The 26,812-nt window shown below is 48.1% G+C and overlaps 1 protein-coding gene and 1 long non-coding RNA gene across 4 annotated transcripts in view; one reads left to right on the forward strand and one right to left on the reverse strand.

The window, feature by feature from the left end:
• Positions 1 to 26,812, forward strand: part of ADCY1 (adenylate cyclase 1) — a 168,278-nt gene that overhangs the window by 101,540 nt on the left and 39,926 nt on the right. For all 3 annotated transcript variants that reach the window (XR_013225295.1, XM_077302867.1, XM_077302866.1), the window contains exons 3-7: positions 241 to 359; positions 7,339 to 7,450; positions 17,125 to 17,252; positions 22,579 to 22,737; positions 23,760 to 23,901. Coding sequence is in view for 2 of the 3 variants with exons in the window: in XM_077302867.1 (XP_077158982.1) it covers positions 241 to 359; positions 7,339 to 7,450; positions 17,125 to 17,252; positions 22,579 to 22,737; positions 23,760 to 23,901 (660 nt within the window). In the remaining variant the exon portion in view is untranslated. The remainder of the gene's footprint in view (positions 1 to 240; positions 360 to 7,338; positions 7,451 to 17,124; positions 17,253 to 22,578; positions 22,738 to 23,759; positions 23,902 to 26,812) is intronic.
• On the reverse strand, positions 12,915 to 25,309 carry LOC143820270 (uncharacterized). The gene is made up of 2 exons (XR_013225296.1): positions 24,833 to 25,309; positions 12,915 to 15,401 (listed from the first exon to the last, which is right to left on the reverse strand). It is a non-coding gene; the product is annotated as an uncharacterized LOC143820270 (long non-coding RNA).

The raw sequence follows: 26,812 nt of genomic DNA on the forward strand, positions 1-26,812 counted from the left end.
AAAGTCACCCTGCTGGCTGCATGTGAAGGAGTGAAAAACCAAACCGGTTTCACCACTGTTCTTAGCCACAACACCAAACTGGGTTTTAGGATCTGGGCAAGGTAGTGCCTGAAACTTTCCTAGTCCTGACCCTTCGATTGGCTCTGTGGATCAAACTTTTCCCAACAAGTGACCCGCCTTGAAAAGCGAAATTTTCCCCTCTTAGATCCACACTACAATTACTGTGTGTTTTCCTCGTAGGAGCGACTTTTGATGAGTCTTTTGCCCAGGAATGTTGCCATGGAAATGAAGGAGGACTTCCTGAAACCGCCTGAAAGGATTTTCCACAAGATTTACATTCAGAGGCACGACAACGTCAGGTGGGACTGATGCACGCCCAGTCAAGCGATATGAGCATATAACCTGCCCATGCTTAGCCATGCACAATCGTAGGCTGTTCTTAGAATATAACTGCACATTTAAAAAGTACGGGGAAGGGACTGGCCCTTCAGAGTTTTCTTTTCTTTTTGTACATAGTAAAGAGGTGAGGCGCATGTACCCATGTATAAGTGGAGTTGACATTAGACCAACCCATGTCTATGGCTTGCACTGCAAGCATGAGAGTGTGCTCTGCTTTTGGCCCACCAGAGAAACTCCTTGGCCACTGTGTGAGACAGGATGCTGGACCAGATGGACCACTGGTATGTTATAGCAGGGCTGTTCTTATGTTCTTCTCAGGGGAAGGTCTCAGCCTCTCTGCCCTGTATATGGCCCTCCAGCAGAACTGGTTGACCGCTGTGTGAGACAAGATGCTGGACTTAATGGACCACTGGTCTGATCCAGCAGGGCTTTTCTTATTGGTGTAGCCAGTGTGGTGTAGCGGTTAGGAATACGGACTTCTAATCTGGCATGCCTGGTTCAATTCTGCACTCCCCCACATGCAGCCAGCTGGGTGACCTTGGGCTCGCCACGGCACTGAGAAAGCTGTTCTGACTGAGCAGGAATATCAGGGCTCTCTCAGCCTCACCCACCCCACAGGGTGTCTGTTGTGGGGAGAGGAATGGGAAGGCGACTGTAAGCCGCTTTGAGCCTCCTTCGGGTAGGGAAAAGCGGCATATACGAACCAACTCTTCTTCTTCTTGTTGTCTTCTCTGGGAAGGCCTCGGCGTCTGTGCTCTGTTCTTGGCCCTCTGGAGGAACTGGTTGACCACTGTGTAGAATGTGATACTGAACTAAAAGGACTACTGGTGTGATCCAGCAGGGCTCATGTTCTTAATAAGGCCTCAGCCTCTCTACCCTATTGCCTAGTCCACTTTCTCTCCAGTAAACCCGGGCCAGCAATGGGTCTACCACCTATTGTGATTCAGGCCTGTGGGACAATGGTCATAGGGTGGAATATGTGATCAGTATAGTTTTACAGTGATTAATTTTTATGTCGTTTAACTATCTATTGCAGGCTGTCTCAACCAGGGTCACCTTTAATCCTGGGGATTCTTGAGGGCCCTCCCAAATGGGTGGGAATTAATTAATTTTTATATATTTTTAAAAATTTGTTAAACATTTATCAGATTATATGATCATATATAGACATATCAACCCGCCCTCACTCCCAAAATGGCCAGTGATGGGCTTGGAGGGGGTGGAAAGGGGAGGGGCCCCAGGTGGGCGTGTCCACAGCTCTGCTTCCCAACCTTCTTCTGCACAGTGTTGCCACTTCTGGGGTTTCTTGAAGCCTGAAGAATGTTTCAGGAGGTTCTCAATAGTAACAAGGTTGAGCGAGGCTGCTCTATCATATGGGGATTTTATCAGATTCGTTGTAGGCCACCCTGAAACTGCCATGGAGACGGGCAGCTCAGAAGTCCAGTAAACAAATAAATAAATTTCATTGCAGGGGTCCAAAAATTGGCTTTGTCTGTTTCACAAAATCAAAAACAATGGGATTATTTTTGTAGACTTGGTCTATTCTCAGGGGATTTAAATTAAGGTGACCAGATTTTAACATTGGTAAAGCGGGACACCATTGAGTGGTGGGGGGGGGGGGTTGTTCTTGATTAAAATGTTGGTCTATATGGAGCAACACAAATTTTCATAGAACGCAAAAATAGTATTGTAATATATATATATATATATATATATATATATATATATATATATATATATATATATATATATATATATATATATATATATATATATATATATATATTTACTTGCAACATAAGTACAATTTGCCAGGTGCCTCCAAAAGTGGGACAATCTGGTCACCTTAATTTAAATGCCATTCTTAAATATATTGTTTATATTCTCTCGGGAAAGTCCGTTCCCTGGAAATGTAGATTTCTGGGTTAATGCAAAACAAACAGTGCAGCTAGCGCCAGCTCTGTATGATTTAAAGCCTAAACAGGCTGCTCCTTTGCCAAACCAGAACTGTGCGATAAGGTTCATAGATGCTGTTTGGGGAAATGGCTCCTGTGCCTGCCAAAACGACCTCCTGGAGGGACACTTGCTCTGACCCCATTAGCACAAGGACTGGCCATGAGTCCTGCCACCCAGGTCTGCTTATGGGCTTACTGTTGCTCTTGATATAGTATTTAATCAGGTTCTGGACGGATTTTAAATACCCTTTGATTCTCACGGATCTGTGCTTTTTTCTTTTCTTTTCGTTCTTTTAAAAATAAATTTAAAGAAAGCTCTTCCTCCCCCCCCCCCCATCTGTCACAGGTCCTTTTATCTGAACTTTACAGATAAACGGGGTTCCCGGTCAGAGTTATTTGCAGCGTGTGTCTTTCTGGGGCCGTGGTCTCTCCTGGGGGCTGCCTGCTCAATGTCTCTGAACCCAGAGTTGGGTGGTTGTTTTTCTGTGGGGGGTGGGTGGGTGGGTAGGGGGCTCTGCATATATAGCAAAAGGCACAGCGTTAAAGAACTCTTATAATCGTTTCGGCTCCCGATGGTAAAGCCGCGAGGCGCATGAAAGCCTCTAAGCAGTGTCTCAAAAGGGGAAGATCAAGGAGCACCAAGCTGACACAAAGCTCGGAAGGCAGATAATTGGCCCAGAAGAAATGATCTTTTCTTAGACGGGAGCATTTATATATTTCAATGCAGATCAGAATTGGGCGGGGGGGGGAGGGTAAATACCTTTCCCAGTTCCTGTTATCTATATGGGGAAGGGTATTAAAGCAAATCAGAATTTAAATGATCGGTCTTTGAGAAGTTGGCTGAGAAGAGAGCACGGGGGGGGGGGGAGGGCTGCTTCGTTTCTGAAAAGGGAGGCAAGCAGATTTACACCCAAGCTAATTGGGCTACTATGAAAGGCCTCTCCATACAAAAAGAGTGACAAAATTACCTTTATTTGGGGGAGGGGGGCAATGTTGTGAGAACCAGCTTGGTGTGGTAGTTAAGAGCAGGGGCCTCTAATCTGGAGAACTGGGTTTGATTTCACACCCCTCCACACTGGCCAGTTCCAGTTCTCTCAGAGCTCTCTCAGCTCTCCCTCCCTCAAATGGTGTCTGTTGTGAGGAGAGGAAGGGAAGGCAATTGTGAGCTGCTTGGAGATTGATGGGCCTGCTAGGTGATCTTGGGCCCCACACAGTGGTCTCAGAATTCTCTCAGCCTCACTTAGGGCTAGCCCGAAAATACCTGGAGATTTTAGGGGTGTCTGTCTATTTAACTACCTACCTGTCTATCCATCCATCCATCCATCCATCCATCCATCTGAATCAGGCACGATGTGCTAGTTCTCCGTGAATCTGCAAATTATTCCAGGACACTCTTCAATACTGACATGTGGGGGGTATGCAGCAGAGATTTAAGCAGGGGCTACAATAAAGCATAAATAATAGGTTACACAAAAACGGGATCTCAATAGTGACAGGATCGGACTAGAAAATGCAGTTGGTTTCAGAATGTGTGAGACGTGAACCTTATTAATTTCTCCACGGGGTTTCTTTGTCTGTGCCGGGCATTGCTTGTAAAACACTGGGTGTACAGTGGAGGTTTCAAAAAGTGTTTCATCTCTGTTTTACTTCCTATCAGGGGACTTATGCTAAGCAGGAACGATGTGGAATCTCTTAAGGGCCGAATGACATGTTACAAGGCAACAGTTCCTTGCAGGCAGCTGACAACACAAGAGAAGAGAGTGGGTCATCAGCTCTTTCACTATCCCACTGTCTGCCACTTTCCCCATAAATGTACCCCCCCCCCCGGGACTTTCTCCCTAAGCAGAGTTCTGTCTTGTTTGCAAGGTGAACATATCTGGAACTCCCTGTGGGTAGTAGTGACAGATAGGGGGATTCAGGGGGAAGTGAAGGGGGAGAAAGGGTTAAGCAGCTGTTTCTTCTTTTGTGCTGCAAATTTGGTGCTTTGAATGATCCAGATGAAGGGGTGGAGGGACTACTCATCAAGTTTGCAGATGACACCAAATTGGGAGGACTGGCAAATACTCTGGAAGATAGAGACAGAGTTCAACGAGATCTGAACACAATGGAAAAATGGGCAAATGAGAACAAGATGCAATTTAATAAAGATAAGTGTAAAGTTCTGCATCTGGGTCAGAAAAATGAAAAGCATGCCTACGGGATGGGGGATACGCTTCTAGGTAACACTGTGTGTGAACGAGACCTTGGGGTACTTGTGGATTGTAAACTAAACGTGAGCAGGCAGTGTGATGCAGCGGTAAAAAAGGCAAATGCCATTTTGGGCTGCATCAACAGGGGCATCACATCAAAATCACAAGATGTCATAGTCCCATTGTATATGGCACTGGTCAGACCACACCTGGAGCACTGTGTGCAGTTCTGGAGGCCTCACTTCAAGAAGGACGTAGATAAAATTGAAAGGGTACAGAGGAGAGCGACGAGGATGATCTGGGGCCAAGGGACCAAGCTCTATGAAGATAGGTTGAGGGACTTGGGAATGTTCAGCCTGGAGAAAAGGAGGCTGAGGGGGGACATGATAGCCCTCTTTAAGTATTTGAAATGTTGTCATTTGGAGCAGTGGTCCCCAACCTTTATTAGGCTGTGGACCGGCAGGGCATTGGGTCGCGCCTGCAGGGACCGCGCCCGCGCGGGCCATGCCCATGCTTCGGGCCGCGCCCGCGAGCCGCGCCCGGCCGCACCCGCGAGCCACGCCCGGCCGCGCCCGCGAGCCGCACCCGGCCGCGTCCGTGGGCTGCGCCCGCGAGCCGCGCCCGGCCGCGCCCGCGGGCCGCACCCACGGATCGGGCCGCACCCGCGGGCCGCGCCCGCGGATCGGGCCGAGCGGGCGCGGCCTGCACGGGCGCGGCCCGGCCCTGATTCCCTCCCCGCCCTCCCGCAGTAAGGAGCTTCCCTGGCCGCAAGCTTGCGGCCTGGGAAGTTTTTTACTGCGGGGGGGGGCGGGGAGAGGAAGCCGCGGCCCGGCGCCATGGCCTTTGCGGCCCGGCGCCGGGCCGCGGCCCGCAGGTTGGGGACCACTGATTTGGAGGACGGCAGGATGCTGTTTCCGTTGGCTGCAAAGGACATGCAGTAATGGGTTTAAACTTCAAGTGCAACGGTATAGGCTAGATATCAGGAAAAAAATTTCACAGTCAGAGTAGTTCAGCAGTGGAATAGGCTGCCTAAGGAGGTGGTGAGCTCCCCCACACTGGCAGTCTTCAAGCAAAGGTTGGATACACACTTTTCTTGGATGCTTTAGGATGCTTTGGGCTAATCCTGCGTTGAGCAGGAGGTTAGACTAGATGGCCTGCATGCCCCCTCCCAACTCTATGATTCCATGATTCTAAGATGCTTTGGGGTCAAGCAGGGACTGTCTACCTCACATGAAATGCAAGCAGCATGCGAAAAAGGAAGGAGGGGTTCTCTTGGGCCGCCAAATCTTTGCTGGGGACTGTGAGATCTACATATCCAAAAACCACACGGGACACTGCGGTGGAGAAAAAGCTACTTGGATCCATCCCTTAGTCAGCAGTCCCGATTGTACTTTTTGGTTATGGGTTTTAGTATTGGGGATTGTGGTTTATTTTATTGGGGTCTAATTCTGTATTTTGTGTGACCTGCCACGAGTCTCCGGAGAGTGGTGAGATAAAAATCCAAGAAATAAGTAATGAGGTCAGATCCCGTCAGTTTAAAGTGAAACTGACCAATAGGGTGTGGTGGTGGGATGTCCCTATGTGCATATGGATGAAATAAGATGAAGATGCAGTAAATTAGCGATCCCCAACCTGTGGGCCGCGGACCACATGTGGTCCTTCGACTAATTGGCGGTGGCCCCAAAGGACGCTTTCTACCCCTCCCCCCCGGCCCTTTACAACACACTTTGGGTGTCATTGTCTCCCATCACTCCCAGATGGGACTATCTCGTTGCAGAGAAACAAGCTCAGGGTTCCCATTGATTTGTCATTGTCATGAGTTAAAATTTCCATGAAAATAAAATGTTCCTTATGTTCATTGTTGTGGCGTGTCTGTCTCTTATTTTGAAGGGATGTTTAAACATTACCATAGCGATCAGAGAGCGTTAGGGCAGTGGTTGAGAGTAGAGGAGTAAAGTACCCCCCCCCCACCGGGCCTCAGTAAAAGGCATTGAGTGGTCCCCGGTGATAAAAAGGTTAGGGACCACTGCAGTAAATCATTCGTTTGTGTTTCAGTTGTAACATAAAGAAAATTGTTTTTGAGTTCTAAGAAACCAAGAAACTCTATATTTTTGTTTAGTATTTGACAAATGAAGTGTTGCCTCTTGAAAACGCATACCTCAAATACCTGGTTGGTCCCTAAGGTGCTAATGGACTCAGTTCTGTGGCAGACCAACACAACTGCTCTCTGAAATAATCCCTATTTGGACATTAAACTTCTCAACCTCTAGAGAGAACCATGTATGTATGTATGTATGTATGTATGTATGTATGTATGTATGTATGTATGTATGTATGTATGTATGCATGCATGCATGCATGCATGCATGCATGTATGTATGTATGTATGTATGTATGTCCTACTCCTGACAAAGTCTCTGGGCAGCTAACAAGATATGAGTTTACAATAAACCTATCCAATAGAATAAAGGTAAAATAGAATATAAAATAGGGTAAGATACCCATACGGCTCCTCCATAAAATCAACAGTCAACCCCACTTCACTGGTCCCAGCATGAGCAAATTGGGCGAACTGGGGGAAAGATGAAATTTCTTACCCCAGAGATAGAGGGGGCAATAAATATATGTCACTACATGTAGGTCAATGCAGTCATAATACATGTATGCATGTGATGGGTTGGGTTTCATCCCTAGCATGCACTCGTGTGGCCTTTATGCATTTGTTAGAATTAAAACAGCCAGATTATTTGGAGCAGCCTGGTAATGCACCATCGTCTCCTTCCTTCTCTTTGCAGCATACTGTTTGCGGACATTGTCGGGTTCACTAGCTTGGCATCCCAATGTACCGCTCAAGAACTGGTGAAGCTTCTGAATGAGCTCTTCGGGAAGTTTGACGAATTGGCTACAGTAAGCGCTGCTTTGCTTTCTGATTTTTCGGTGTAATTTGAATGGACTTTTGACTGATGATTTCTGGGGTGGGGCGGGGAGGGCTGGAATTGTGCCTCGTGGAGACATGAACTATCCTGATTGCTAATCCGTTTCCCCACGGGGAAGGTCCATAAATCATGGCGCCTTTCTAAAGCTCCCACGAAATGATTTATCGCCTCAAGGTTAAGCAATCCATCGGAATGGCGAGATACAAGTGGGAAGACAAGATTGGCATTTCAGAAATAATCCATCATCACTTGTCTCACTTTCGTAATTTTTGGGCCTCCCGGAATAATAATATTTAGGGTTTTCTTTAAAAGGTCTGGCACACTGATAAATGTGAGCATATTAATGAATGCACTACAAGAGGAGGGGCCAACCTGTGGCCCCTGGACTACAATTTCCATGAGCTCCTGCCAGTCTGAATCAGTCCATTTGTCCTTGGTAATTTTTTTTTAATTGCTGGGTATACCAAATATGCAACACACAGTGTCTTCATAGGCTTCCGTTCTGAGTTGAGCTATCTGATAATGAACATACGTGGGCTGGCCTTATACTGAGACAGGCCATTGGTCCATCAGTGTCACCATTGTCTACTCTGACTGGCAGCTGCTCTCCAGAGTCTCAGGCTGAGGTCTTTCACATCACCTGCTTCCTGGAGATGTTGGGTATCAAACCTGGGACCTTCTGTGTGCCAAACCAATGCTCTACCTCTGTGCCATGGTCCCTCCCTTTAAAATTAACATTGACTTACAGGAGGGTAGCTTGGGCTCAAGGAAGACACACACACATTTCCATAGGCTTAAACAAGGCCACAGCTTTATTATTACTCCGCAGAAGTGTTGGCAGAGCATGGGAGAGGGAGCCTGACTTGCAGTCAGCTGACCACAAGAACACAGCCCCCCTTGCCACTGGGCCCCCACCCAATGGAAGTGTCCAGTGGTGCTCTGGCGCCCATCCGGTTCCCCCATGAGGAACGCAGGTCCCCTTGCCACTGGATTCCCACTGTATGGAAGTGTCTACCTGGGGTGCCAAGAGGAAGCACATGCTTCCCTTGGCCCCACACTGGGCGACATGGCACTGCAAGCCACATGCCTCCCCATCCAGGTCAGCCCTGTTCGCAGACCTGCTGCCTCATAAGGAGGCCCCTAACCTGCACAGACCAAACTCCCCCAATCAGGCTCCATCCCATGCCAAAACCACCAGCTGTGACAAAATGCAATTCAAATACTTTTGGTTTTTTTTACAGTGACCATTCAGACATAAACGATATTAGCCAACATAACGGCGGTGGGTGGGAAGCTGTTCCAGCAGCAGGTTGGCTGCAGGAGGCTGGGCCCCTTGCACGCGGTACCTTTTAAGGGCCCACACCTTCTTGCCAGCATAGTGAGCACACTACATCATCACCGTGCCCACGCTGCACACTGCCAAGGCTCAACCCCCAGCATGCTTTCCTGCTGCCCACTCCTCTGCAGCGTTAATGGTGGTTGCAGGTAATTCCTCACCATTTTTACATGAAATAGCCTAATACTGAGAAAGCACATGGGTCTATCCAGGTCAGTATTGTCTGCTCAGACTGGCAGTGGCTCTCCAGGGTCTCAGGATGAGGTATTTCATATCACCTACTGCCCGGTCCTTTAAACTGGAGATGTCGGGGATTGAACCTGGGACCTTCCACATGCCAAGCAGGTGCTCTACCGCTGAGCCAATGATCCTCTCCTGCTAATGAACAAACTTGAACTGGTTTTATACTGAGACAGTACATTGCTCCATCAGTGTCAACATTGTCGGACTCGCAGCAGCTCTCCAGGGTCTCAGGTGGAGACATTTCAAATCACCTGATCCTGGTCTTTTTAACTGGAGATGTTGGGGATCAAACCTGGGGCCTTCTGCGTGCCAGGCAGATGCTCTCCCACTGAGCCACAGCCCCTTACACATGTGGGAGAGAGAGAGAATGATGTCTAGCTCCCACTTGCATTCACCGCTTTCAGGAGACATCCCAGAGGTCTCTCTCTCTCTCTCTCTCTCTTACACACACACACACACACACACATTCGCAGAGAAGTTTCCCATTTTTCTTCCTCTGTCAGTCAGAACAAACTATGTATGTGCTCTGAAAATGGCCTGCTCCCCATCCTTGTAGGCAGGGGAAAGGTAGCAAAGATTGACCCACCCTATCCAGGGCTTGCCCTAGCTGCCAGCAGAAGGTGGAGGGTTGACGTCTTCTGACCTCGAGCGCAAGCTGCAGCTCTCTGACCTTGCCGACGCTGCCTTCCCTCCGGGTGGCAGGCAGCGTTTTCTGGGTCAGGTTCCCTGCTGCCTGCCCAAGCCACTAAGGGAAGGTGGGAAGGAGTTCACTTGAACATTTCAGACACTCCAGGGGAAACTGCGCTGTGAAATCCAGCCAGGGAACAGTCCTCAAGCTGGAACGTTTCTCGTGCTAAATGGCAGCAATTCATGCAAGCTTCTCTGTGCTTTGGTTCATCCCCCCCCTCCCAATAGAGATAGTTACTGCAAATCCATTGCCATGAGACCCGGGGGGGGGGGAGGATAATTTATTAAGTAAATGGAATCATGGTTTGTTAAAAGGACATTTGCAGAGGTAAAAATGAATCCTGGGAAAGTCCACGAGTATCTTATCTAGTAAGGAGGGAAGGCAACATGAGACGGCCTGATTTCATCAGGTTTCACTGAAGAAAATGGTTGCGGGGGGGGGGGGGATGGTCCACCCTCTAAAGCAGCCATTTTCTCCAGGGGAACTGATCTGGAGATCAGCTGTAATTCCCAGGGATCCCCAGGTCCCAGCTGGGAACTGGCATCCCTATTTCCACGGGATCCTGATGTTTTAAACTGCCTCTTATCTCTAACTGTTGCCACAACTGGACTGCTCCATATTAACAGTGCACAAAATCGAAAGGTCCGTTAAGCTGGTTAAATTTGTGTTAGGGCAGCCAATGTAGATGATGAAGCAATGTGGAACAATTTTAGAAGAGAAAATTGTCACCGGCTGGGGCTGCAGGTAAGAATTATTGGATTTTTAAGGCTATTTTTGGTCCTGGTATGTTACTTACTCATGTTCCATCTGACAAAACAAAGCTAATGAAGCTGCAAATTACCTTCTTTTTTCAAAAAAGAAAAGGAAAAAGAGCACCAATATGGCTTCTGCAATTATGTGCAGATTTGTTTACATTTAATCCATGTCTAAATTGGTTCCAAAGCAAAATATTAGTCCCCTAAAAACCCAACAGTCAGCTGACCACCGCGGCGGTTTCCCTTCGAATTCAGAGAGAAAGGGATTTGCGTCTGTCGAGCTTTATTAGCTGAGTGGCTTGCAAAGTCCGTTTTGTGGGTTGGGCGGGGGGGAATCGCTGGGTAGTTTTGTGCATTACTGGTGAAGCTTTCCCTGGGATGGCCTGCTGTGCGCTGTCTCCCTTTGCGTGCTTTTTTCACTGCAAGACAAGTTGAATGCGTCACTCCACAAGTGATGCGTGCTCAATTTACAGCTTGGGAAAAGAAATGCTGGATTTGCACCCAGGGTGGCTGTCCAGGGACTGCCCTGCCAGTTCAAATAAACAAAATCGGCAGGCATTTTAAATTATAACACGCTCAAGTTGAACACAGAGCTTATTTTCACGAGGTGTCTGCTGAGACTTTTCGGCATTCCCAGGCTTCTCAATAAAAGGTAGAGAGTGAGGAGGAGGGGGGGGGGGAGCTAAGGTTCTGGTCTCTTGCCCAGTTTGTTTGCAATAACTGAGTCCCAGGAACAGGCACAACACAGGAGTAGTCAAACTGCGGCCCTCCAGATGTCCATGGACTACAAATCCCACAAGCCCCTGCCAGCGTTCACTGGCAGGGGCTCCTGGGAATTGTAGTCCATGGACATCTGGAGGGCCGCAGTTTGACTACCTCTGCACTAGACTGTACTTTGGCTCTGAAGCAATGAATCTCCAGACTACAGAGTTCCCCTGGAAGAAACAGATGCTTTGGAGAGTGGAGTCTGTAGTATCAGACTCCATGATTGGCTGAAGCAGAGCCAGTCTAAGTTAAATCCAGCCAAGATGGAAGTCCTCTGGCTGGGCTGCCATGCAGAGAAATAGGTAATATAGCTCCCTTCCTTGACTACAATTCCCTCAAGAGTTAGGCGATGATCTTGGATCCTTCTTTATCGTTGGAGGCCCAATGGAGAGGACAGCTTCTTCTGTGAGAAAAATTCGCCTCCAACCGTGAAATAGATCCACGGGACCAAACCTCATTTTTCCCATCTGCACCAGAGGAGACAGTTTGCACCTTATCTCTCAGAGCCAAACCTAGCCAGAGTGATCCATGTGGGTCAGCTCTGGACTACTGCAACTCGCTCTACACAGGGCTGCCCTTGAGGCTGCTCCAGAAACTCCAGCTGGTTCAAAATGCAATGGCATGAGTCCAGACAGGGAACTCAATGGAGGGCATGTTAACACCAGTGATCTCCCAACTGCATTGGCTCCAGGCTGGAGACCAAATTAGGTTCAAGGTGCTGATGTTGACCTTTAAAGCCCTAAAACAGGGGTAGTCAAACTGCGGCCCTCCAGATGTCCGTGGACTACAATTCCCAGGAATTCACTGGCAGGGGCTCCTGGGAATTGTAGTCCACAGACATCTGGAGTGCCGCAGTTTGACTACCCCTGCCCTAAACCATCTGGGACCAGCATACCTATCAGACTGTCTTTCCTGTTTTAACCCTCCAAGGGCATTAAGAACTTCGGCTCAAAACCTGCTCAGGATCCCCAGGCTGAAGGCAGTGAAATTGGCCTCAACCATGCTGAAAGTGAATTGCTTTCATAAAAATCATAGCTTTTGCCAAAATACCAGTACATCCCATGTCACCAGCAATGGTATGATGTCACTTCTGGCAAATGGAAGAAGTGACACCTCTGACAACAATGCTGCATCACCAACGCAACCTACGGTCACTAAGTCCAACCCACCAGTTGCCAGGAGGGACCCAAGAAGAAAGGTGCTCTCGGTGCTAGGATGGCTGGGAAAGCAAACAGGGAGGTGCTTGATACTCCTTTTCTGCAAAAAGCCTGAGGGTTGGATCTCCAGCTCTGGCATCAGGCGACAGCTTCTTCTGATAGAAGAAATTGCCCCCATTCATGAAATAGATCCACAGGATTTGTGATTTAACCTAGCCCTGTTACTTCATTATGTGTATCGGATAATGAGCCCCCCCCCCTGTTGTTCCTGAGGGTCCATGTTCCCTTGAATAAAACTTGGTTGGTCTTCAAGGTGCCCCTGCTGGACTCTAAGTTTGTTCTGCTGCTTCAGACCAACCCGGCATCCCGCTTGAATCTGTTTTCATGTTCCCTTTTAATATACCTGCACAAATTCTTTGATGAGATAGTAAACATTGATTTCCCCCAAGAAAGGTGCTGTCATCAAGTCGGGCTTGAATTTACAATTCCCGTTTGTTTGGACGAATCTGTTTATTCATACGTTTTCTGGAAAGTATAAGTTAAGGACCCAATCGGAAAACAGATTGTTAATTTGCATAACAAATAAGGAGTCCCTTCCCCCTTGAAGAGTTTTTATTGTTAGGCAGCTCAGAACTGATAATCAGCTGCTCAGAGAAAAAGAAATAAGGGTACAATCAAACAAATTGTTAAGGCATCGGCTACTATAAATAGATACGGATGAAGAAATAGCTGACTAGGACAAGTGGAGATTTCCCTATTGAGTCATGTAGGGTGAAATCTGCTGAGATCAAAGGCTAATTTCATATTGTCTTTAGGTTTAAAATAGGCACCCATCAGAAGATTATTTACGAGATACATCTGTCATCGACAGCAGTAGCAAAAACATGTTACAGAGCTATGTTCAGGGACTCAATAAATATTGATTTCCCTACACAATTACATTAGTTTTTGTGGATATGTATCGCAGGCAGGCAGCAGGCATCAAAATATGACCGTCAGATTTGCAAGGGGGAAATCTTTTTTGACTAGATCAGCCTTTCTCAAACTTTTTACCATAGAGAATCTCCTGAAACATCCTTCAGCCTTTGAGAAACCCCAGAAGTGATGCAATCGTGCAGAATATGGTTGGGAGGCAGAGCTGTGGACATACCCACCCAGGGCCCTCTCCTTCCCACCCCTCCAGGCCCATCATTGGCCAGTTTAGGAGGGGGAGAAATGTCATGACCATCTATGGTCATAACACCTGATAAATGTTTAACAAATTTTAAATATATATATTGTTGTTGTTGTTGTTAGGTGCGAAGTCGTGTCCGACTCATTGCGACCCCATGGACAATGATCCTCCAGGCCTTCCTGTCCTCTACCCTTCCCCGGAGTCCATTTAAGTTTGCACCGACTGCTTCAGTGACTCCATCCAGCCACCTCATTCTCTGTCGTCCCGTTCTTCTTTTGCCCTCAATCGCTCCCAGCATTAGGCTCTTCTCCAGTGAGTCCTTCCTTCTCATGAGGTGGCCAAAGTATCTGAGTTTCATCTTCAGGATCTGGCCTTCTAAGGAGCAGTCAGGGCTGATCTCCTCTAGGACTGACCGGTTTGTTTGCCTTGCAGTCCCCATCTATTTGCCAGGAATTGAGAGGGCCGGATGCCATGATCTTTGTTTTCTTGATGTTGAGTTTCAAGCCAACTTTTGCACTCTCCTCCTTCACCCGCATCAACAGGCTCTTTAGTTCCTCTTCACTTTCTGCCATTAGAGTGGTATCATATGCATATCTGAGGTTGTTGATATTTCTCCCTGCAATCTTGATCCCAATTTGTGACTCATCCAACCCCGCCTTTCTCATGATGTGCTCCGCATACAAGTTAAATAGGCAAGGTGACAGGATACAGCCTTGCCAAACTCCTTTCTCAATTTTGAACCAATCAGTGAGTGTATGCCCATTCTTACTGTTGCTTCTTGACCTGCATAAAGGTTTCTCAAGAGACAGATAAGATTCTCTGGTATTCCCATCTCTTTAAGAACTTGCCACAATTTGCCACAATCAAAAGCTTTAGCATAGGCAATGAAGCAGAAGTAAATGTTCTTCTGGAACTCCCTAGCTTTCTCTATGATCCAGCGTATGTTGGCAATTTGATCTCTAGTTCCTCTGCCTCTTCGAAATCCTGCCTGTTCTTCTGGAAGTTCTCAGTCCACATACTGCTGGAGCCTAGTTTGTAGGATTTTGAGCATAACTTTGCTAGCATGAGAAATGAGTGCAATAGTGCGGTAGTTTAAACATTCTTTGGCATTGCCCTTCTTTGGGATTGGAATGTAAACTGACCTTTACTAATCCTGGGGCCACTGTTGATTCCAAATTTGCTGGCATATTGAGTATAGCACTTTCACTGCATCGTCTTTTAAGATTTTGAATATTTCAACTGGAATGCTGTCACCTCCACTAGCTTTATTGTTTCTCAGACTTCCTAAGGCCCATTTGACTTCACATTCCAGGATGTCTTGCTCCATGTCAGTAACTACCCCCTCGTGGTTATCAGGGATATTAAGCTCACTCTTGTATAGTTCTTCTGTATAATGTTGCCACCTTTTTTAAATAGCTTCTGCTTCTGTGAGGTCCCTACCATTTTGGTCCTTTATTATACCCATCTTTGCATGAAATATTCTCTTCATATCTGTGGGAATTCATGTGTGTGTGTGTGTGGGGGGAGGATAGCTTCCAGTCCCCAACAGCTGACCTCGGTGAAGGTAATCTCTTCTCCAGCAAAGACTCCACTGCTAAACCGAAGTCTGATTAGTGAAAGGGCTAATCCGTTGTGCATCGCTGCCCCCTTGTGCTGTCAGACATCTATTTCTTCCCACGGGATCCCATATTCAGTGGGCAAGGCCTTGTGTGTGTGATTTTTCCAGACTTTGCTATTCATAAGCATTGTGAGAATAACCGAGAGGGAAGAAGGCTTTAATGGTGTGGGTAATTTGCACAGCAGCCTGCAGGAACAATTTAAAAACACACACACACACACACACACACAAAAAAAACAAGTCAGAAACAGTTAAAAGAGAGACGAGAGCCAAATGACCAGAACAGGGAGGAGAAAATAATTAACCCCAAAAAACAGAGTCTAGGAATAGAAACTCACGGTGGAAGTTATAAGTAGTTTACATTGAAAAATTAGAAATATTATAATATATGGAAATACATGTGTTTATTTTTAAAGACGTTTAAAAACACCCAAAGACTTCCGGATTAGCCACACTCGTAAAATCAGTCCAGCAATTAACAGCCGGGGACCCAGTGACCTAGCCCAGATGTGTTTCAGCACAACAGTCCTCAGCAATCAGGCTTCGCTTTGCATTCAGAAAGGGCCAAATGCACAGGCTCAAAGCATTCATTGCAGTCTCTCCAGCAGTGTAAAGGATATGCACACATAGAACTGCTTTCTCAGTTGCTTACAGGTAAGTGATTTCTGACACCTTTGTAAATTTAGAAAATAATTTGGCATGCATGCCGTTTGCACAATACAGCCTTTGGGTTGGATGCACTTTATCAAGCATGTACAATTTTTGTGTTTCCTTTCCCTGCCGGCCATTTCAACGGTGTCCTTTTCGCTATTTGATAGAACGTGATATGTGCTTTGAGCCGCCGCAGCTGACTTTCAGTCACACGGCAAAGAGCCTTATGCTGCCTGAGGTGCATTTTTGAACCTCGGCGTAGCCAATCGAAGCCCTGGCAGCCAATAGCTCTACCTGGTCCTGTTCACTTTCGAAAAACACTTGGCAAATACCATGTTAATTCACAAGTTCTGGGGGACTGGGTGTGGTGAAGGGAAGGAGCGTGTGGCATGCTTATTGACCCATATAAATGATACATCTGCAGAAAACTATAACAGTTAATAATAGAAGTTAACAAATATGGTGTCATGAAAAAAATACAAGAATATTGCTACACAAAAATATTAACATAGTAAAACAATGTTAAAACAATGAATTGTCGGGAACAAATATAATGTCATTGTGGGCAGGGAGGAAAAGGGCTATAACATGTAAAGAAGAAGGGGGAAGAAACCTCACAGGAGTTAATTACAGGGACAAGGAATCAAGGAGTCTTCTTGAACAGTCCATTAACCCAAGTGATACGAGAGCACTTACCTATCCACTACTATCGTTCAGACATTCTTTTTGTTCTTATTCTAGTAGAAATGTAAAGGAATTTTGCTACCATGTTAGTGGGTCTTTATCCCTTAGCAAAGAGCCTCTTGTGGCACAGAGTGGTAAGGCAGCCATCTGAAAGCTTTGCCCATGAGGCTGGGAGTTCAATCCCAGCAGCCGGCTCAAGGTCGACTCAGCCTTCCATCCTTCTGAGGTCGGTAAAATGAGTACCCAGCTTGCTGGGGGGTAAACGGTCATGACTGGGGAAGGCACTGGCAAACCACCCCGTATTGAGTCTGCCATGAAAACGCTAGAGGGCGTCACCCCAAGGGTCAGACATGACTCGGTGCTGGCACAGGGGATACCTTTACCTTTACCTTATCCCTTAGCAAGGAACTGTGAATGGACCAACTGAGTGGTCTTAACCATGCTCCTCTCTGCACTCTGACCCATGTTGAGTAGCGTACTTTCAGCTGCGGTTGCCAAGCTCTGCCCAGGGGGTGGGTGGGGCAGGTAAGGTTGCCAGCTCCAGGTTGGGAAACCCTCTCTCTTTTTATTACAGGAGAACCACTGCAGAAGGATAAAAATCCTAGGTGACTGTTACTACTGTGTGTCGGGACTGACGCAGCCCAAAACGGATCATGCCCACTGTTGTGTCGAAATGGGATTGGATATGATTGACACCATCACGTAAGTTCCTTAGTCCCTTGCACGCTTCAGAGAAAACAGCCGGAATTCCACGGTCGCTTCCTCTTGTATCTGCTTATTCTCATTTCATTCTGCATTTGGCCTGTTTGGGAGTGTCTCAACATCCCTTCCAACGGAAGCAAGGCCTGTTTGGAAAAGAGGGGAGGAGAGAAGCTATGGCCTGATCCATGTGGGGGAGGCACCGTGTGAGGCCCCTCGGAATGCAGAGTCCATAACATGTGCTACCTGGATAAACTGGCCCTGCATAGAATCCACCTGCCAACGCTTCTGTTTTCTTTAGGGGAACTGCTCTCTGAAGATGAGCTACGATTCTGGGGGATCACTCGATGCGACTCAGCTGTAGGGTTGGTGGGTCCCTGCTGGCCCCCAGGGCCTGCACCTGGTAAAATGCCCTGTAGGGTCTCTTAAATAGGATGAATTTCATCCGTAAGTGGTAGCACTGTTTGATTATTCTTGCTGAAGGGAGGAAAGAGCATTTATCTGAATCCTCCAGAATTAGAGCACTCCAAATGCGTTGTCCACTGGAATGTTTCGATATCGATTTGAAAACAGCCTTTTGCAACATTGCACTTGTGGAGACAAGTTTGCTGGGTTATATGACAGGTTGAAATTGAGCATCACGAGAGGGTGTTGGTTTCCGCAATTTCCCTTTGATACCAGCATTTGGCTGGCTGTTACTTGTCACTGCGGCACAAGGTAAATACGTATTAAGCAAGCGGGGAGATTTAGAGGAGGCGAAAATATAAACAAATCAGTGTCAGGCCGAAGATAAACAAGCAAATGATATCGTTTGGCTGCTTGCCAATGGTTTGGTAGCACGTGAACTGGAGGCTGAATTGGAGGAAAAGGGTAATTTAGCATGATCTCAACAGAGGTCACTGGAACAGGGCGGTTTTTGAATAATTCCACTGGAGGAATTGCTCTAGAATATTACTTTGTGGTTGTCAGTGAGTCAAAGTGGGGGGTCCAAACTGGGAGGATGGTTCATAATAGCACCTGCAGAGAGGACCCCCCCCCCACACACACACACATACACTTCAAAAGACCCCAGTTTGATTTTAGGGTCTATCTACCTGAGAAACATAATGTGCATCAGGTCAGAGATCCACACTCCAATGCTCAGTCATGTGCACCATTGGAGGCTCACCTCCACTCCATCTCTCACTGAGCATGGGAACCCTGGGAAGGTGAAAGGCTTCTGCCTTCTGTCCCAATCCCTTTTTCTGAGTGGGGGGGTCTCTTTGCCCCTCTCTGTGGCTCTGCAAGTCCTGGAATCAGCTGGCGGAGGCCACAGGGAGACTGGCAGAAGGGCAAGCAGCCCTCCCACAGCCATTCCTACTATAGAAAATGGTGCAGGAAAGAAGGCAGAAATGCTTCCTTCCCTCCTTATCCTGCTTTCAAGTAGGGATGCCAGCCTCCAAGCGGGGCCTGGGGATCCCCCAGAATTGCACTCATCTCCAGACTACAGAGATCAGTAGGCCACAGAGATCACAACACCATGCTGGCCTGCCCTAAGGTGCAGGGGAAAAATACATCTTGGATTTACGAGCTGCCTATGTCTGCAACATGTCAACCTTGTATTTTATTCAACTGAGAGCCAGTTTGGTGTAGTGGTTAGGAGTGCGGACTTCTAATCTGGTATGCCGGGTTCGATTCTGCACTCCCCCACATGCAACCAGCTGGGTGACCTTGGGCTCGCCATGGCACTGATAAAATTGTTCTGACCAGGCAGTGATATCAGGGCTCTCTCAGCCTCACCCACCCCACAGGGTGTCTGTTGTGGGGAGAGGAATTGGTAGGCGACTGTAAGCCGCTCTGAGCCTCCTTCGGGTAGGGAAAAGCGGCATATAAGAACCAACTCTTCTTCTTCTTCTTCTTCAAAAGGAGAAAATATTTCATGGGAGTTCTTTTCAGTTCTCCCCAGACTTTCCCATTTGAAAAACTGAAACAATGGCCTCAGAGAACATTCCCCCCCCCCCTGAATTTTTCTCTTTTCTCATTTGGGTCCCTCCTCCCCAGGCAGTCCCATCTCTATGCAGGGGTCATCAGGGTCAGGAACTGCAGCAGGTGGTATAACAAATATCACCTGTAATATAATCCTGGAGGCACCAAGCCTGAAAAATAAACTGAGCCTCTTCCTGGCTGCTGGTCTCAAGCCTAGCTGCTGTTTGCATTATTATCTGCCATACGTCCATATGGACGTTGTCTTTAGAGGCAAACTGAACTGTCCTAATTCTCAGTTTCTTCCCTGCTGATATTTGGTTGGAGCTTTGCATCACACAGCTCGGCAAATTGCATCACCATCAAAACAGCTTCCCGGCTGTGGGTCCACGTCCTGGATGCTAATCGCAGCTCAGACAGCACCGTGCTAAGCTTATTCTAAAGGCTCCAGGCAGTAAACAGAGCTAGAAGCTTCATAGCATTTTGGAGCGGGGGGGGGGGGGGGTTAGCTGCATGGGCGTCCTTTTGAAAATATCATAAAATGGCTTAGAATCCTGTAATATGATGATCTCTGCGGGTCGTCCAGCTTGATGGTTCTGCCTTCCCACTTTAGATTGTCTCAGCTGCTGGACTGGGTTCGTCTTAGCTGTCGATGCTAATGTGCTTTGGAATCCTGATCCCAAGTAGGGATTTCCCCCTGCTTGGAATGCAAAACACTCCTGGATTTAGGAGGAACATCCTCCTAATGTAGGGTTCCCAACAGTGCCTCAAAGCCCTGGGAGATTTGGGGAGCAGTGCCCAGGAAAGACAGAGTTAGGGGGCAATGTGTTGCTACTTCCGGTTGACATCCTAGGCTACCTTCCCTAGTCTCTAGGTAACCATAGAGACTGGGGGAAATTCGTAGAGCTCTACTGTGTGGAGGACAGTTTTTATCCTGCTACTCAGTTCCTCAGGGTGGGAAATTGGGAATAGGAGTATTTAATTGGGAAGCCTAATGTGGTGGCTTGCTCATTCTGGAGTCATGGTGTTCCTGGAGAAAAGGAGCCTGGAGAAAAGGAGGTTGAGAGGGGACATGATAGCCCTCTTTAAGTATTTGAAAGGTTGTCACTTGGAGGAGGGCAGGAAGCTGTTCCCGTTGGCTGCAGAGGAAAGGACGCGCAGTAATGGGTTTAAACTACAAGTACAACGATATAGGCTAGATATCAGGAAAAAAATTTTCACAGTCAGAGTAGTTCAGCAATGGAATAGGCTGCCTAAGGAGGTGGTGAGCCCCCCCTCACCGGCAGTCTTCAAGCAAAGGTTGGATACACACTTTTCTTGGATGCTTAGGGCTGATCCTGCGTAGAGCAGGGGGTTGGACTAGATGGCCTGTATGGCCCCTTCCAACTCTATGATTCTATGGAGCTTTCCCTTTTGTGCTGGAAGAAAACAAACCTGGATTTCTCTGGTTCAAAGAGGGAAAAGCAGACTGGCTGTAGGACGAGCCTCCATCTGAACTCTCTTCCTAGAGCTACCATGGGAAGAAAGGTGGAACTACACTTCCACATGAGCTGGTTCTGTCAGTGGCGTACCTACCCTATTCTGTGCCTTGGGCAAACAGGTGGGTTGCCCACCCACAAACTGCCCCCCATTGCATCCAATGTAGTGCCACCCCCCCCAAAGGCAGTGGCAGAAGGGCCAGCCACCTCTGGCCGTCAGTATCTTGGCTCACCTCTGGCACCAGGAAGGTAGGACAAGAGACTGATGGCCATAGGGGGAGGGGCAGCCAACGCAAGAGGGAAGGCCATAAGGGTTCGTGCTGGGGAATCACATTATTGCAAGTGGCCGCCACATCTAGCCGCAGGTCTGTAGCATTCTGGGGCCTGTAGTCAGTGCACAATCCAGCAAGCTATCGTTCCCCATGCCAGGGTGAGTGTCAGGAGGTTTTGGTGGGGTCTTGATGGAGATCAGTGTGCCCTCATCAAGTATGGTTCCCAGGACATGAGCCCTGGCCTCCTGCCATTGGATTCAATGCCAGGTAGGCATTTTAATCTCTTTTTAGGCTTCCCCCCTCCCTTTCCCTGCTGAGCTGTGGTATAGTGTTGCAGCATAGCTTGGCAGAGAGATGCTGAAATGGGTAGTTTCCAGGCCACAGGGGGCCAAGTGTAATCACCATTGCATCTGCACAGTTTCCCAGGTGCAGTGGGGAAAGGAGGGAGGAGTCAGGGCAACACCAGCAGCAAATGGAATAGGAAAGACCTGGGGGCAGATGCTGTTCCCAGAGCACTTCCTGCTGTTGCCCTGGGAGGGGCTTATTTGCCCACCCAACAAGCAGCCTAATTCTTCCCTGAACCATTATTGATAGTCCTCCCCTTTCCCTCCACTCACTCCAGCCCAATCCAAGCAGTTTACAGGACTTGTAGGATCAGCAGGGGAATTTGCATCAGATGTGTGGCTCAGTGGTAGAGCATCTGCATGGCACACAAGAGCTCCCAGTTTCAATCCCCAGCAAATCCAGGTAAAGGAAACCAGGGAGCAGGTAATGGGAAAGCCCTCTGCTTGAGATCCTGGAGCACCATGGCCAGTCTGAGTAGACACTGCCTATCTTGATGGGCCAGTGACCTGATTCACATGCCCAGGTGGCAGAACAGAGAAGAACAATATCGATGGGAAGATGGCTGGTCAGCCTAGAATGGCTGGTCACCACATGTACATATCGTATTTTCTAGCATTTTCCTTCTACCATTTCACTTAACACTAACGTACATTTGCAATGTGCTCAATTCTGTGGGATTCCACATTCTGTTGTAAAATTGGCCTTTCTGAAAGGAAAAGCATTGATTTAAGTAATCTAGACCTTCCTCTGGAATTTAAACCAGACTTTCCCAACCACAATTATGTGAAACCCTGGCGTTTCTTGATAACCCTGGAAGGGTTTCCTGAATTAGTAGGAAGTTAATTACTTTATACCTATCTGTCTGTCTGTCTGTCTAATTTGTTAAACAGTTATTGGATGATGTGACACTATTTGGTCATATTGACCCACCTACCTCCTCCCAAAATTGCCAACAATGGGTCTGGAGGGGGCGGGGAGGGGAGGGACCCCAGCTGGGCGTGTCCACAGCTCTGCTTCCCAGCCATATTTTGCATGATCATGCCACTTTTCGGGTTTATCGAAGCCTGTAGAATGTCTCAGGGGTTTCTCAGTGGTAAAAAAAAGCCGAGAAAGGCCGATATAAACAAACATTTACCACAAAAAACGTAACGTTATTAAGTCATTGACCTGGCTAAGGCATTATGACCTTAATTGTACATATCAGAAAGGAGTAAAAATATCACACAGGTATCCTGCCTTCTAACAGGCAGTGTTTTTTACCCTCCGTTTTAGGTCCGTGGCCGAAGCCACTGAAGTAGATCTCAACATGAGGGTCGGCTTGCACACCGGGAGAGTGCTCTGCGGGGTCCTGGGCCTTCGCAAATGGCAGTACGATGTTTGGTCCAACGACGTGACCCTTGCTAATGTTATGGAGGCCGGAGGATTGCCTGGGTAAGTTCTCAGATCAACAGCCTCCTCGGGCCTGTCCTCTTGCCACATTTGATAGACTGACCGGAACCCCTTCTGAAGCGCCGAGTGACTTTGACCCTTTGACAGGCTATAGCCCGGGGTGGCCAACCTGTGGCTCTCCAGAGGTCCATGGACTACAATTCCCATGAGCCCAAGGGAATTATGTTCATGGACCTCTGGAGGGCCACAGGTTGGCCACCCCAGGCCTATGACAACCCTCTTGACTTTGGTTAAGTATGAGAGATTGGAACCACCTTCACTCCCATTTTATTTATTGTGTTTCAAACATTTCTATGCTGCCTTTCAAGACAGCTTAGTGTCTTCAGGGAGCAATCAAAGCCATTAAAAGCAGCCTTGGAAACTCATAGTGTAGAAACAATTGAAAGCAACCCTTGAACACAAACCCAATTCAAACACGGACACAGGAGAGAGGGTCAGATTCATTCCCTTATTCTCCAAGCACTTCAACAGTAGGTCATGGCCAACTACATACTCCTCCTCCAAGCCCTTACCAGAAATATTATTTGGAGCAGATAAGTTTTCCATATAGGGCTGCCAGGTTCCTTCTGGCAACTGATGGGAGAGGGGAGACTTACTGAGAGCAGCAAGGAGTCCCACCCATGGAGTCCACTTGACCCGGAAGTAATGTCATCATGTTCAGGATGTTGGGGCAATGCGCTGGAAGTTGGGCAAAAACTCTCTGGTAAATTAGGCTTTCCCATAAAGTTTTTGCCTCCAATCCAGAATGTGATGACATCACCTCCAGGTTTTATGGGAGATAGGTCACTGCACATCAGATAGATCTCCTCCCCTTTTGGGGGGGGGGGTAAGTTTCCCACCCTCACTGGCCAGCTGATTGTTGGTGGGGAGATGGGGCCTTCAGGGGGGGACCCCCACCTCCACAGGGGAGGTCTGACAACCCTCTTTCCGTAGCTACATATCTTGAAATGTGCCATGGCATTAAAACCCTTTTCTGTTTCTGTTTATTCCTACTGCCTCCTCAGGAAAGTGCATATAACAAAGACCACCTTAGAGTGCCTAAATGGTGACTATGAGGTAGAACCAGGGTATGGCTACGAAAGGAACAGTTTCTTGAAGAAGCATAACATTGAAACCTTTTTCATTGTGCCATCTCATCGGCGGAAGGTATGTTTTGTTTTGTTTTGTTTTGTCTGGAAGCACTTTTAGAGCTTACTGACTGACTACTTAATACACGGTTCCCCAACGTGGTGCTTATAAGTGCTACACACCCACCAGTTCTTCCCTCGGCACAAGCTGAGCTTTTCAGAAAATGTGCAGGGCTTTTATAAGGTGGGGCTTGTTATTGGCTGCCCTGGTAAGCACCTGAGCTTTCCTTGGTTCCATTTTCCCCTCAGGCTTTCCTTAATCCCAGGAGGAGTTGGGAGGAAGGTATTCCATTTGGCTCCACCTCCCATGGCAGCCATTTTGCATTTGATTCTACATCCTTTGGCAGCCAACTTGAGGTGGCGCTCACCATCCCCTCTCAGCATCCCGAAGATGCCCACAGGCTCAAAAATGTTCTGAGACACATAGTGATGTGTATGGTTCCAAATGAGAAGTCCACAATGATAAGGCCATTGTGGTGCAGTCAGAGTGAGAAACTAGGAACAGGATTAAACCTGGATTCAACCCTCCATTTTGGTTGACAATGAATCAACCACAGGAAGGAGGGGAAAAGCCTGCCCTCCTACCTTGTGTCTGGCATTTTTGGCAATGAGCAAAGAGGAAAGAAAAAGTTTTTTTGATTTTAAAAAATTCTACCTACCCTTGTTTGGGCAGGTTGACCCGCCCCCTTCCAAAGTGGCCAATAATGGGCCAGGAGGGGGTGAGAAAGGGGGGGGGAACCTGGCCATTTAAACCGTTGCTGCCCAAGGCTCCTCTCACTTCTGGGGTGTGTGGCAGGGAGGCGGGCCACCTGGCATCACCTAGAAGCCTGAGAAATATTTCAGCAGTACCTCCACGGTCAAAAGGTTGAGAAAGGCTGCCACAACCATTCCTCGTATGGCAAAAGACATAAACAAACATGCATTTGTACATTTCAGCCTGTAGGTCTTACCTCTCCCGTTTCTCTCAGCCTATTCCGGTTACAATGTCTATTTTCGAGAACAGAGAATGCAAACAAGGGTGGAAAACAGCACCGGGAACGATTTGTGGCCTCCGGCTATGAAGCACAATGGTCTCATTAATGATTGAGCTGCCATAGTCTGGGAGAAGTGGCCACGTGAGCAAGCTTAGTTATCTAGGTCAGGTTAGCAGGCTGGAGGTAAAAGTCTGTCTCGTAATGCGCAGTGCGCCCATCCGTGCTGCTTGAAGAGCCAGAGTGACTGAAGCTCAGAGGCTCGCTAGCCAAGTTTCAGATGGCCCCGCAATCATTTGGAGAGGTGATTACAAGTAGGCCCGGGGTGGACAGTAGAGCCCCACACAGCTTGGGCTGGGACAGTGAAATTGTGGGGAAGGGGAAGGTTAATGGACAGACAGCTTGAAACAGATTTCATAGCAGTTGCCCCAAGGGTCTACAACAAGATCTCAGAGAAGGTAACTGATGCACCTCCCTCTGATGCCCCAATAAGCCATGCAGGGTGATTCTTTGGTGGTGGAAAGCAATGCCAAGTTGCAGAAACCTTACCGCTACCACATAGGGCAGGGGTAGCCAAACTGTGGCTCTCTAGATGTCCATGGACTACAATTCCCATGAACTCTGGCTCCTGGGAATTGTAGTCCATGGATATCTGGAGAGCCACCATTTGGCCATCCCTGACACAGGGGTTTTCAAGGCACGAGACATTCAGAGGTGGTTTGCTATTGCCCACCTCTACCCTGGACTTCCTTGGAGGTCTCCCATCCAAGGACTCACCAGGGCCAAACCTGCCTAGCTTCTGAGATCTGATGAGGTCGCCATCCAGGATTGGCCCCTTAGCCCTGGACTGACAAACGGAGGGGCCAATGGGAAGGCCTTCCGATTGGGCCCTCACCAGGACAGACCAGAGTTACATCCAGTCAGGAGGCGCAAAGCGCCTCCCGACCCGCCCACCCAGGGCAATCTGGAGACATGGCTGCCAGTCTGCTCCTGACTACTGCAGGGAGAGGAGGTCAGCAGGGCTGCCAAGGGGGATGAGAACAGAGGCTGCGCCAGCCCTTTTCACCCCAAGGCTGTCCTAACTGTCATGTCTAACAGCAAATTGCCTCAGAACCCTGACAGAGCTGACTGTAGGCTGCAGAGTGCCCTCCCTCCCGCCACCCCCCCTTCATGCTTGCTGCGAAGGAGCCTCTGACAGGCCCTGACTGAGGGGAGGGGGGCCTTTCCAAGAGCAACGCAGGGGAGCCTGAGGGCATTCCTTTTGAAGGGGGGGACTTTCCCCTTCTGCCAAACAGTTGGCTGACAGGGAAGCCACAGAAAAGCCCCTCCTCACTTAAAATACTGCACTGGCCAGGGGTTGGACACAGCCAAGCTATGTGTCTTTCTTCTTTGCAACTCTCTGCAGATTTGAGGCCACTGCACAGCGTTATTCTGCACATGAAACTGGTACTTTTGTCTCCTGTTTCATCTGCACAACAACCCTGTGCAGTAGGCCTCAAGTCTTTCAATTCAACAACAGCCTGTGTGGGAGGCCTTAAATGTTTCTTCTCAACCAGAACCCTGTCCAAAGTAGCCCTTTCTGCTTGGGGAGCTGATCTTTATACTCTGCAGGTGAGCTGTAATTCCAGGAGCTCTCCAGGCTCCACCTGGAGATTGGCTACCCCTGGGTTGGAAATATTCCTGGAGGTTTAGAGGTGGTACTTCAAAATCGTACAATGCCTTAGAGTCCAGCCTTCAAAGGAGCCATTTTTGTCTGCAGTTGGGAGGGAGTGGTGCAGGAGTGTCCCTCCTGGCCTATGGGTTATGGCCAGCCCTTACCAGCAACTGTTCATATTCTGGGGCACAGACAGGCAGACCAGCATCAATCCTGTGAGTCTGGAAAGTGCAGGAAGATCTAAATAAATATTTACAACCTGACACTGTCAATAGTGAACAAGTAAATGGCTGGAGACACATGGG

This window comes from Paroedura picta, chromosome 11, assembly GCF_049243985.1.
Source record: "Paroedura picta isolate Pp20150507F chromosome 11, Ppicta_v3.0, whole genome shotgun sequence".
In the NCBI taxonomy this organism is placed as follows: Eukaryota; Metazoa; Chordata; class Lepidosauria; order Squamata; family Gekkonidae; genus Paroedura; species Paroedura picta.